General features: G+C 45.6%; 1 protein-coding gene across 1 annotated transcript in view; it reads left to right on the top strand.

The window, feature by feature from the left end:
- LOC103738930 (cocaine esterase-like) overlaps positions 1 to 8,758 on the top strand; it is a 14,306-nt gene extending 5,548 nt beyond the window's left edge. The window contains 14 exon segments of the mRNA XM_029566461.1: positions 2,817 to 3,006; positions 4,049 to 4,234; positions 4,869 to 5,002; positions 5,083 to 5,329; positions 5,748 to 5,846; positions 6,097 to 6,234; positions 6,321 to 6,401; positions 6,626 to 6,648; positions 6,650 to 6,744; positions 6,747 to 6,761; positions 7,312 to 7,380; positions 7,383 to 7,445; positions 8,081 to 8,153; positions 8,572 to 8,758. Coding sequence (XP_029422321.1) covers positions 2,817 to 3,006; positions 4,049 to 4,234; positions 4,869 to 5,002; positions 5,083 to 5,329; positions 5,748 to 5,846; positions 6,097 to 6,234; positions 6,321 to 6,401; positions 6,626 to 6,648; positions 6,650 to 6,744; positions 6,747 to 6,761; positions 7,312 to 7,380; positions 7,383 to 7,445; positions 8,081 to 8,153; positions 8,572 to 8,758 — 1,600 coding nt within the window.
- The last annotated feature ends 4,493 nt before the right edge of the window (positions 8,759 to 13,251 follow it).

Raw genomic sequence — 13,251 nt, 5'->3', positions numbered from 1 at the left:
GGGGCTACAGGGAGACCCTGTCTCAAAAGGAGAAAAAAAAAAAAAAGACCCTTTTTTTTAATGTGATAGGTTTTATTTAGCAATCACTTAAGATACAGTGAAACCAAAGGGCAAACAGGAACAAGACAATGGTTGTCCCAACACATGTGAAGCAGTGACACGAAGGTTCACAAAGTGGTTCCAGTTTACTTCATGATAGCATAAAAGCACGGGGAAATTTTTCAGATTTTTGGAAAGTCATCCCCCTCTTATCTAAAAAAATGTTTAAATTTGGTGCCATAGGTGTTAGATTACAGAAAAAAAATATCAGAAACATTAAAAAGTCTTTAAAAAAAAATACATATATTGGGGAAAGGGTAGCAAAATGGCTCAGCAGGTAAAGGTGCTTGCCTCCAATGCTTTATGGCCTGAGTTCAATTCTAAGAACCCATATAGTGGAAGGAGAGAACCAACTCTTGCCAGTTGTCCTCTGATCTCCACACATGCACCTTGACACATGCATGTCCACATAGGTACATGAGTTCAGGCATACAATAAAAAATAAGATTAATAAATGTAAGACAATTGTAATAGGATTTGGGCTTACACTCACATTCAGAAAAAATACCATTGTCCCTCAATAATCACAGGAATGGAGACCAGGACCCCAAAGTGCATATCCAAGTCTCCAGACATTCAAATCCCTTGCATAAAATAGCCTAGTATTTTCATAGACCCTCTGCATCTATATGTTGAAGGCAGTAGATTACTTATAATGCCAAATATATATGAATGCTGTGTAAAAGTTCTTATTCTATATTTCTTAGGGAATAACATGAAAAAAGTATGGTGTGTCATAGACTTCTTGAAAACTGGAAGGCAGATCATACCTCCATGGCTTCTTAGATATCTTAGGAATTGTTCTATTTGCTCCCCTTCACCTCAGTCTGGTCTTTGAAGAACATAGAAAAAGGAGGCATTCCTGTCTCATCATTAGAATTGTAAGCCATAGATAAATAAGGGTTGCTGATGTGCATCTAGTAAGATGTTACTTCCTCAATGCCAGCTCTACATCCTTCAGGAAAACGGACCCTGGCTTACATGATCCTCAGCATGATTTGTATAGATGCAAGACTATTTTTTCTTTTTAAAAATCTCTAAGATGGTTGAACCGAGGGATGCTGAACTCACTGACATGGGGTGCCAACTGTAATTGACAAGCCATATGGGGTGTAGGTCATGAGTCCCACCTTCTTTTGTCTGTTGTAGTAAGAATCCTAGAAGCCTGGGCCATGAAGACTAGGTGAGTGTGATCTCCTACAGGGAAGGTTTGATCTAGGAAAACTGGGAATAGACAATTGGGTCCCACACTAGGAACCCCTAGGGTAAGAGATTCAAGGGCCATCAAGTTCCCTGGGGCAAACTCAGTGCCCAGTGTACATTTCAATGGTATTTAGTGTATTCACAGAATACACCACCTCAATTCCCCTTTTAGGAGACACAACCCCCATGTCAGGCATTCACACCCACAAAACCTCCTTGTGTTAAATAAATATGGGAATTTTGAACTTTTCATATAAATATATGTACTTTTCAAATAAAAATTGGGTTGCCCTATACTCTGTTCCAAAGGTCAAAAGTGTTGAAAATATTTGGGAGCTTTTATCTAATCCTTAAAAGATTTTAGGGTTACCTCTTCAGAGGGGGGAATATTAGAGTAGCTAAAAGCCCCATTAAAAAAGAGACAAAGAAGAAGAAAGAGTACATGAAGTTATCAGAAAAAAGTGATGGGTGTTAAGGTTCAGATAGCCCTGCTCCCTCGCCAACAGGGCCTCACAAGCCCCTGAGAAAAGGGAACTGAGTTGATAAGAACCCTGGTCTTTGAAGTCAAGAGAAGCAGACTTTTCTCCACTGTTTGGCCAACACAGCAGGCTTCCCCTTTGGTCGCTAAAGGGGGGCAGGTTTTAACAGTCCCATTCTCCCACTTCCCCCTCCACCCAATTTTTAAAAAAATCTGGGTTACTGTTTTTTCTGAGATGGGTTTCATGTAGCCTAGGCTGATATTAAATTCACCATGTAGAGCGGGATGACCTTAGACGTCAATGTTCCTGCCTCCGCCTCCTGAGCACTGGAATCACAGGCATACACCACCATGCCCTGTATTTGTGGTGCTGCACCTACATGCAGGCAATGCATGCATACACATAAAATAAAAATAATAAAAAAATTTTTTTTTAAGTTTTAAAAAAAGATCCCAGCTCACAACCCGGGCAGACATTTTCCCTGCCCTGAAGGGAATCTGTCCCATGTGTTCCTTTGCTAATAAACTCTATTCCAATGGAGTTTTATCTGTGTCCTGGTGCTTTCTCCTGATCAACCCTATTCATCATACGGCTACTTTACCTATCAATGGGGAGATATGGGAGGAGTTGGAAGGGAGGGAGTGGGCATGGATTTGATCAAAACACCTTATATGCATGTATGAAATTCTCAATAAATTATTTATTTTAAAAAGACATGAAGATGGAAGGGGGACATGTTAAGGGAGCTATGGGAGGAGCTGATGGGGAGAAATGTATTGTAGGGGAAATAGATTTGATCATATTTCACTGTATACATGTATGAAATTCTCAATAAAAATAAAATAATGCAGTCAAAAAAAATTGGGTTTCCCAGTGGTAGGGACAGGACATCATGTAGAAGAAGAAAATGTATGGAGCCAGTGATTGTGAAATCACCTGACAAGGCTAAGCAGTGGTTGACAAAGAGGCAGCAACACCCTGGGTGTTGGTCTCTGACTGGGCAACCCCAACCTGATGGCAGCTCTCCTCCCACAGGCTAGAATCCATCAGGACCACATACATAGGGCAGGTGCAAGGCAGCCTCATCCATGTAAAAGGCACTGATGTAGGAGTCCACACCTTCCTGGGAATTCCCTTTGCCAAGCCACCTCTTGGACTGCTGCAGTTTGCACCCCCTGAACCTCCTGAACCATGGAATGGTGTAAAGGATGCGACCTCCCATCCAGTCATATAAGTTCTCCTGGGGTCCAACAGACTTCAGGCCCTAAGGTGGCCAGATGTACTGAATTCTGGGACAATTTCAATAGTTCTTCCATCTCAACCTCAAAGCCAATTTATCCTCTGTCAGGGGAGGCAATTCCCATAAACATTTTCCATCAACTGTGCTGAGGCACACCATTGTAATAACCTTGTCAGACTCATAGTTGAGAGCCTGGCATCCACAGGGTGCTAGCTGCAGGTACTGAAGACATGAGCAGACACAGGTATACTCTGATTAGGACCATGTCTAGTGTTCTCTGCCACTAAGGGAAGTTATATCTAAGAAAAGTTTGGGTTGGCTCTACCAACTTATAAGAACGCCCAGATACCAGCAGCAGGCACAACAGGACCTGATAAGGACAACAATGTTGGGTCCTTGGGTTCTATACTCACTGGACCAAGCAGTAGGGCCAGGTGCCATTTCAAGTGTTTGTTCTTCTACCTAGACATGATAGGACAGGTGAGAATCCCTGTGATTCTGGGCTTGGGGGTAGGGGTTCCTATTACCCTATGAGAAACTAAGCTCCATTCATTCATGCAGTATTGATATGGAGGCAGCTTCCTTAATCCAAGCCTGAATGGGTTAAGAGGAAGCAGTGAGGCCAGACATGGTGGCACACACCTTTAATCCCAGCACTCAGAAGGCAGAGGCAAGTGGATCTGTGAGTTCAAGGCCAGTCTGGTCTTCACAGCTAGCTCCAGGCTACCTGAGGCTACAGGGAGACCCTGTCTCAAAAAGACCAAAAAAAAGAAGAAGAATAGAAAGCAGTGAATGTAATATACAGCCAATGATTGCCAAGTCACAAGCTCCCGTCCTCAGGAAAAGTGGGGTCCAAGGTCCCCAAAAGCTATAGGGTCTCTTTGGAAGTCTGAGCTCTATCTCAGCTTCCCCAGAGGAAGGAAAGACTTTAGAGAAGAATCATGATCAACAGGGCATCAGGGAGTGAGGGGTATAAAGGATATGGCTCCTTCCTGAGAATTGCAGTAAATCTGTATCTAGAATCTAGTTTGACTACTGCACAGATGCTAGAATAACTGCCATTGTCACTAGGTGTCTGCAGAATGCTGATAAAATGAATGATCTGGTCGTGGCCCTGTTGAATCTGACCCCACCTTCTGTCTCCATGTCTGAGGACTGCCTGTGTCTCAGCATCTACGCACCTGCACATGACCATGAGGGCTCCAACCTGCCAGTGAGCGTTAGGCCATGGTCAGCTGGGAGTGGGAGGATGTTTATTCAGCAAAAAATTAGAAGGAGCAAGATTAGCATGGGCTCTGCTGCAGTGTTGACCCTCATGAGAAGCCTCCCACTATCAAGTAAAAATGTATTTTCTCACCCAGGGAATTCAGCTGGTCCATGGGCATGGGGACTGAGCGCCTTGATAACTCCCAGAGGTCAGAGGGCATGGTCCAGGAGTATACTGAAGATTCATTTAGCTAATTCGTGTTCAAGAGACCAACTCAGGAGCTACTCAAAGGTTGAAATTTGGGCTCACTAAATACCCCAGTTATTTATTATCTATTGAGCCAGTAACAGTGGAGGGGATATTTGATTAATGTTACTATAGCACACTTAGGGAGACACCCCTTTTCTTTCCACCTCAGAGGGCGTCTGGGAGGAATGGAGCCAGGATAGGATGCATGAGGCAGAATAAAAGATGAAAGTCCTGGTCTTCCTGACTAAGATTCCTCACCCAGGCACAATTCATGACACTATGGGGTATGTTTCTATGGAGAGCTGCAGAGAGTGTTGGGTAGGCTAGAGGGCAGCCAAGGCATTGTTTGGGCTGAGTGGGAGCCTCCTGACACCTGTTTTGATTCCCCCAGGTGATGGTATGGATCCACGGTGGTGCACTTGTTGTAAGCATGGCTTCCTTATATGGTGGATCCATCCTGGCCACCAGTGAGAATGTGGTGGTGGTCACCATCCAGTACCGCCTTGGTGTCCTGGGTTTCTTCAGGTAAGCCTGGGCTATGCTGGGCAATGGGAGTTGAGGAGAAACAGGACAGCCCTGAGATCCCTTTCCCTGCCATTTCATAGCACTGGAGACCAGCAGGCCAGAGGCAACTGGGGCTACCTGGACCAAGTGGCTGCCCTACGCTGGGTCCAGCAGAATATCATTTACTTTGGAGGCAACCCTGACCATGTCACTATTTTTGGCAAGTCAGCGGGTGGCACAAGTGTATCTTCACATGTTGTGTCCCCTCTGTCCCAAAGACTCTTCTACGGTGCCATCATGGAGAGTGGGGTGGCTGTGCTGCCTAACCTCATCTCCAACACTTCTGAGGTGGTCTACAAAGGTCTACTCCAGCCCTGGCCCACCACCTCAGCCCTCATTCTCAAACCCTCTAGTTTTCTGTCTGTGCTGTGAGAACAGTAAGGACCATACAGGTGTTCTGGGAACTGCTGCCTTCCTGAGAATTGCTGAGAGCCTCAAGGTTCAGAATCCATAACCCCCTGCCTCACACAGGCTATTTCTCTGGCCAGCAAAGCTATACCCAGGGCACCCAAAACCATGTGAGTAGGTTGGATGGCTCCTTTGGCTGTCACCTCTGTGTCGGGAAAGTGGGAACAATTTCACACCTGTCACAGTCCACATAGTTACCAATGAGATTTGCTGAGTACTTGCACTCAGCTGGGATATTGGCAAAATCCCTATCTCCCTTCCTAAAAGGATGAGCCACCCCCTCCTGGTTCCTTTACAGACAGTGTCCAGCTTGTCTGGATGTGAGAAGGTGGACTCAGGGGCCCTGGTGAAGTGCCTGAGGGGCAAGAGAGAAGAGGAAATACTAGCTATTAACAAGGTCAGTCCCAATGGTCATAGGTGTAGAAGAGTGGTATTAGTATATGGAGCAGAAGGCCAGCATGGTCTTCAATGTCTCAGGCACTCATACCTCATCTCCAGGTCACACTGTTTGGTAGTACTGGATGTGAACACATGGAACCAGACATGAGACCATTTAGGGTGGGATTTAGGGATAAGCCAGGTACCCAAAGGATATAAGAAAATTTCTTGTACATGACATTATTGCTTGATCTTGAATGTTCTCTCAGGCTTTCACAACTATCCCTGGTGTGGATGGAGCCTTTCTTCCCAGACACCCCCAGGAGCTGTTAACCTCTGCTGATTTTCACCCTGTCACCGGCATCATTGGTGTCAACAATGATGAATTTGGCAGGTTTCTTCCCACAGTGAGATCTCAGGCTTGGGAGGATGGTAGGGATTTAGAACAATGGGTCATCCACCCTTCAACTCAAGATAACCCCCTGCTTCTCAGGGTATGAATATATCTGACATCACTAAGGAAACGGACAGAGAGACCTTGCAGGCTTATCTGCAGAATTCCTCAGCACAGTTGGTAAAATTCTTGGTGTTAGTCTCCAGTGAACAGGGAATTTCCATAGATCCTCCAAGGCCAAGATGTCCATGAAAATAAAATGTGCCTATGGGTGGGATGTGACTTGAATTTGAACTTTTCTCCTATACCATGTGCTTTATGTCCCAGGCTCCATGTCCCTGCCCTGAGGCTTTTGCTGCCCTACCCCAGATCTTAATTGTGTCTCCCTGATCCCCCTGTACTAGACGTTGCCTCCAGAGTTTGGGGATAGAAGAATACATGGGAGACACAGAGGATCCTAAGACCCTCCAAGCTCAATTCCTTGAGATGATGGCAGATACCATCTTTGTGATCCCTGCACTACAACAGCACATTTTCAACGTAAGTACACCTGTAACTGAGGTCTTATGCCAAAGGAGCAGGTCAAATGTGAGCTCTGTAATGCCCAGGTCTCCACCCATGTCTTTGGGGGCACAGAAGTAAGGAACGGTAGGCAGTACAGGGTCTCACTCCATGGCCCAGTTTGCCCTGGAACTCATGGCAATCTGCCTGCCCCAGCCTCCCAAATGCTGTGCTTACAGGCATGAACCACTATACCAAGCCATCTCCATGTCTTTAACTGAGCCCCTGATGCCACTTGGTGGACTTTAGCTCAGTAAATCTTTATGACTACTCTAAGTCACAAACATCTCCCCCATTTTACAACGGCAGAAATTGCAGTTAGTGCTATTCAGTGATTTGCCTAAACTATTCAGCTAGGAAAGCCAAGGTCATGATTTATCAAGACCTTAGCCACAACCTCAGATCCATCTTAGAGCCACCTTCTCAACGTCTAAATCCAGATCAGTTATCTTATAACCACCGATGAGACGATGAGACACAACAGTTCCAGATGAGGGGCCACTATGTCACCATGTATCCTTGCCCCCAGGTTCCCAAGCACCTGTCTACTTTTATGAGTTCCAGCATCAGCCCAACGTTTTCAAGGATATCAAGCCACCTACGTGAAGGCTGACCATGGCAATGAGCTTCCCTTTGTCTTTGGATCCTTCTGCGGCAGCAAGAGTGAGTATTCCTCAATCCCCAGGAACTAGGATAATAAGGAATGATTTCCCTCACTGCCCAGCTAAGGAAACTAAGGCTCAGAGGAAGGTTTAGACCAGGTATGTAACCATCTTACACAACAAATAACTACTACAGATTTAGAATACAAATTCATTACCACTCCAACATGTGCTCCCTCCATCCTGGCCAACTATGGTGTCAGGCATAGAAACAGATGCAGGAGATTCAAATGCATCATTGTTCCCTAAATGACTTTCCAGTGTAACATGAAAGGAGGCCCTGAGAGCCAAATGAACTCAAGGCTGCGGCCATGGTGATACATGCCTTTAATCATAGCACTTAGAAGACAGAGCTCTGTGAATTCAAGTCCAACCTGGTCTCTACATAAGGAGTTCCAGGCCAGTCAGTGTTACAGAGTAAGACCCTGTCTCAAAAGAAAAATTTAAAAAGAGAATGAACCCAAAGTAGATTCAGCATAAGGCAGATTGGGGAAAAAGGCAGCCTGGATCCTGAGTGTCTAGGAAGGAAGGGTTCTAGTCTCCAGATAAGACTTCAGCTGGGATGGTGAGTATGGCGCATGACCAAGCAGCTGAGTGGTGTGGCTGGGGCCTGAACCCTTGTCCTCCCATCTGCAGTTGACCTCACTGAGTAAGAAGAGCTACTGAGCAGGAAGGTAATGAAATACTGGGCCAACTTTGCCCAAAATGGGTAAGAGAATGTCTCTCTCTCAACCTCCCAGGGACAGGTACCTACAAAGGGCTCCCATTGTAGGTGGTGGCCTCATTAGCATGCTTGGATCCTTCAAACCCATGCTAGCCTCCTCTTCAATGTCAGGACACATTTATACAGGGATCCTTTGTGGCTTCCAGCCATTGATCATCTTCCATGACCTGGTCATGTCACTGTGGTACTGTTCTCTAGAGCCTGCCTCTATCAGGGGCCCTGCTGCACATGGAGCAGGCACTAGTGGGGCTTCATGTTTCTCTGTACCAGGATGCCCCCCTTAAATCCCCACAATCCTGGCCTTCTTGGTCCACTGCTCTGACTCAATTCAAGGGATCTTATCCAATATCAGCAGGACTCAGAGTGACCATAACCCCACCCTCCTGGGAGGGCATATCCACAGGAACCCTAACAGCAAGGACCTGCCCCACTGGCCTATGTTTGATCAGGATGAACAGTACCTGCAGCTGGACATCTACCCTGCTGTGGGCCGTGCCCTGAAGGCCCACAGGTTTCAGTTCTGGACCAAGATCCTACCCCAGAAGATCCAGGAGCTAAAGAACATTGAGAACAAACATACAGAGCTGTAATATCCTGTGCTGAGGACAGAGTTGTTCTGAGCGCAGGTGGAATCAACCCCAAGTGCCCACATGCCCTTAGAAGACACTGGGCTTAGTCTAACACTCATGCAGCCACCCAGCCATTCAGACAACATTTATGAAGAACCCATAGCATTATGCACATTGCCAAGCCTACCAGAAGTTCACTTTTGTTATATACAAAACAATACCCCAGGCAGATGTGGATGAGTAAGCCTCAGTGGACACCACCTTCCTGCACACCCCATAGCCCATGGACCCCTTCCTTCCTCACTTCCTTACCTCACCTTACTTGCTTTATCTTCTCTCTGCTGACTCCCTAGGCCCTCCATTCATAGTCATGTCCCTTGGGGAAAATTTCACGAGCCTGGGTAACTGAACAACTTTCTTACTTTTCACCCAAGTCCCTGGTCTTATTCAAATAAATAAGAGCCAGTAGAATAATTGGGCACCAGAAACCCCAGTGTCTTTGTTCATTCAAGTGACTATAACAATTTTACAGCTGGGTAACTGGAAAGATGTCTCAGCAGTTAGGAGCAAGCACTGCTCTTGCAGAGGACCTGAGATCAGTTCCCGGCACCCACATCAGGCAGCTAACAATTGCCAGTAACTCCAGCTCCAGGGGGATCCAACACCTCTAGACTTCGCTGACACCTGCAATTCACGTGCACACACCCAGAGGCAGACACACACATATACATAAGACATAATTAAAAATAATAAAGATTTTAAAGTATCACAACTTGGTAGCTTCCACACAACAGAAGTTTATTGCTGTTTCAGAAGCTAGTCAAGGTGCCACTTGATTTGATATATAATGAGGACTTTCCCTTTGGTTTATAGGTGGCAAACTTCTAAAATAAAACTTCAAAGTCTTTTAATTTTCCTTTTTTTTTGGGGGGCGGTGGGGTTCTTTTTGAGACAGGGTCTCCCTGTATCCACAGCTGGCTTAGAACTCACTATGTAGACCAGGCTGACCTTGAACTTACAGAGATCCGCCTGCCTCTGCCTCCCGAGTGCTGGGATTAAAGGCATATGCCACCATGCCTGGCTCTAGATTGGTTTTCAATGACAGACAATTTAATATTGGAGAGCTGAGCTAGAGAGATGACTGAGAAGTTAAGAGCACATATTGCTCTTAGAGAGGACCCGAGTTCAGTTCCCAACACTCACAACAGGCTGTTTACAACCAACCACCTGTAACTGTAGCTCCAAGGGATCTGACTCCCTCGTCTGGCCTTAGCAGGCACCTGAACTCACATATACATAACCCTCATGTAGACATACCTATAAATTTTTAAATCTTTTTTTAAAAAGAAAAGAGAACCTGCCTGCTGTTGGGCCACTGATGAAGATACACTTGGCTGCCTCACAACATGGCAGAGAGTGGGAAGGAAAATGGCCAAGTGCCCAAAAAGGCAAATACATGCAATGGTCTTGCTTTTTAACAACCAATTCTGAGATTTGGGGGTTCTTTAAATCTTTTTTTTAATGTGTATGAGTGTTTTTCCTACATATACATTTAAATCCACGACGTGTACAATGCCCACAGAGGCTACAGAGAGTGTCAGATTCCCTGGAACTGCATTTACAGATGGTTTTTAGCCATCATGTGGGTTCTGGGAATGGAAACCAGGTCCTCTGCAAGAGCACCCAAGTGCTCTTAACCACTGAGCCATCTCTCTAGTCTGGGTTTGGGTTCTTTTAAATAAAGCTGTCATGAATGTTTTCAGATGTGACTTTCTATAATCATATCACATGCTTTCATTTTTCTGAGATAACACCTGATAGTGAAATTTCTGAGCCACATGGCTAATATGTTTAACTTTCAAAGAAAATGTCAAATTAGCCACATGTAGACTGAGCAACAGGCTGAATGCATCCAGTAAATTGCAAGTCCTAAAAAGCAAGGAGGAGCTCTCAAGATGAAGGACACAGTGGCTCAGAAGAACACAGTCGCACAGAAGAGGAACACAGAAAAGAACACAGCATTTGCTCACATGGCTCCCTACTGTCACATTCTCCATCTGTGGGGTGATAGTGAATGTATCTCTTCAAAGAAGCTCTCTCTCCCAACCCACAGCAGTCAAAGTCATGAAGACTCAAGTGTTACCAGCCCACAGGGGCTTCTTTCACTCTAGTCAGATAGAAACCATGGATAGGCAAGGAGTAGGTCTTCAGATGCCCATCCCTGGCAGCTTTTGTTTCTCTCAGTGTTTGGCAGAAGCACTAGACAGGTAGGAGCAGCAGTAAGGGTCATCCTCTAGAATTAAAAGCCTTATGTAGGCCTTGGTATCAAGACCCTTAACATTTGGCAATGGTCAGTGTTAAAGCTCTAAGCCTGGATCTGAAATCCTTAGCCCCAAAGACTTGACAGCTCACTGGAACTCTTCTGGAAACCAGTGCCTGCAGGTTCCCTTCTCTGGCCTCTTACAGCCTTTTTAGAGTTGGCTCTTCGCTGTCTTCTTCTTCCTGCTTCGGATGCTTTTGAGCTGTTCACATGCTTCTTCAGTTGTCAGGCAGATGGCTGCCTGCCCACCCGGATTGCCCTCAGGAGCTCAGATGCTCAGGAGCCAGGTACTGGGGACATGCTGCCACTGCTCTGGTTGGGATCACTCAGGTACAGGACCTGCTTCTTCAATTGTCAAGAAGCTGACTGCCTGACTGTTTTCACAGTTTGGCTTCCTGACTGCTCCACTGGGCCATCATTCTGCCGTCACTCACATTTTTGCCACATCTCTGCACCAACTCTGTTGCTCCTCCCTGTTACCAGCTCAACCAACACTACTGAAAGTAGGCAAGAAAAGACTACTTGAGATACTCCTTCTATTGGGCCCAATGCTGCAACACCAAAGGAAGCGGCATGGACAATGGTCTTCTAACCAACTGACTGAACAAGCCGGAGCAGCCTGCTTTTATAGCCTGAGAAGGAATGTTTGGACCAATAATAGACATTCTTTTGAATCAATCATCCTTGCCTTTTACTACCAATCACAATCTTTGAGGCTTATGTTTTGGCCCAATCACAGCTTGGCCTCTTAGCACAGATCATAGCTGCCTCTTTCCTAGCATAGCAGAAGTGCTTCCCCTCTGGCCAAAGTAGAAATGGTTGCAGGGACGTGTAGCATTTAAGACTTGTACTAGCAGAGCATCCAGCGCACTGTTTCAAACAGCCCTGGCTGAGGCTATGCCTTCAGGAGCCAAAGCAATTACCGTCCTTCTGGCACCAACTAACAGACTATATGTCCTGTTTCTTTGCGCCCCAAATCTTTGTATGTGACTTCCATATCCCACATGACTACCAGTTCCTTGTAATGTATAAAAAGCTGGAGAGATGGCTCAGTGGTTAAGAACACTGGATGTTCTTGCAGAAGACCAGCACCCACATGGCAGCTAATAACTGTCCGTAACTCCAGTTCTAGGGGATCCCTCACCCTCTTCTGACCTCCGTGGGCACTGCACAACACAGGTGCACTTCCATACATGCAGGCAATACACGCATACACACAAAATAAAAATAATAATAAAATATTTTTAAAGCTGTAATGAAATGCTTCTTCTAATCATGTAGTTATTAATTTTTTTAATGATTTTTTAAAAATCTGAATAACAGCTTGTTGTAAAGACACAAGCCCCAGGGTCCAAGACTCTGTTGCCAGTTGGTATTGCCACCCATCACCAGAGCAAGGTTCCCCACCGAGCAAGGCATACTTGGGTCTCTCAAGACAGGCACTTATCAAGAAGAGGTCATTGGGAAGTTCTAGCTTAAAGTTTTAACAAGGTTACCAAAGCCCGTCTGATATTTTATTGGACATAATGTTTTCTTTCTTAGGGCTAAAAGCATGGTAAACTTATAGCTTTTAGCTCAGGAGTAAATCTTTAACCTGGCCTAATCTCCTAGCTAATGACCCCTGAGTTATTCATTCAGGACAGGGAGATGTTGTTGACCAAGGCACTTTGCCACAGAGCAGGGAACCTGCACTTATGACCTGGCTGCTTTCTCCTGCCAGTCTCCCAGTGTTCTGCAAGACAGGGATTATCTGAGCTACTGTTTTCAGCGCCCCTCCCTTTAGCAGAGAATGCAGCCCAGACTTAAAAGTTTTAGGCTCAAGCTGGAGAGACGGCTCAGCAGTTAAGAACACTGACTGTTCTTGCAGAAAACCAGGTTCAAATACTAGCACCCACATGGCAGCTAACAACTGTCTATAACTCCAGTTCCAGGGGCTCCGACAGCCTCTTCTGTCTTCTGTGGGCATTGTACAACACAGGTGCACTTACCTACATGCAGGCAATACACACATAAAATATATATTTTTTTAAAGTTTTAGGCTCATCTCACCCTAGGGCCTGGCATCCTGGTTTCCTATAATATACACCTTGCTCAGCCCCAACCAGGGCCACACTTAAGCCTTGTAGGTCCAAACTCCTACTTGGGTGAGGCCCTGATAATCAACAACTTGTCAGTGTGGCACAAGGCAGCTTTA

The sequence above is a fragment of the Nannospalax galili genome, unplaced genomic scaffold (genome assembly GCF_000622305.1).
Source record: "Nannospalax galili isolate Female #2095 unplaced genomic scaffold, S.galili_v1.0 scaffold799, whole genome shotgun sequence".
In the NCBI taxonomy this organism is placed as follows: Eukaryota; Metazoa; Chordata; class Mammalia; order Rodentia; family Spalacidae; genus Nannospalax; species Nannospalax galili.
The sequence above is the reverse complement of the archived record's forward strand: the minus strand, read 5'-3'. Positions and strand labels throughout refer to the sequence as shown.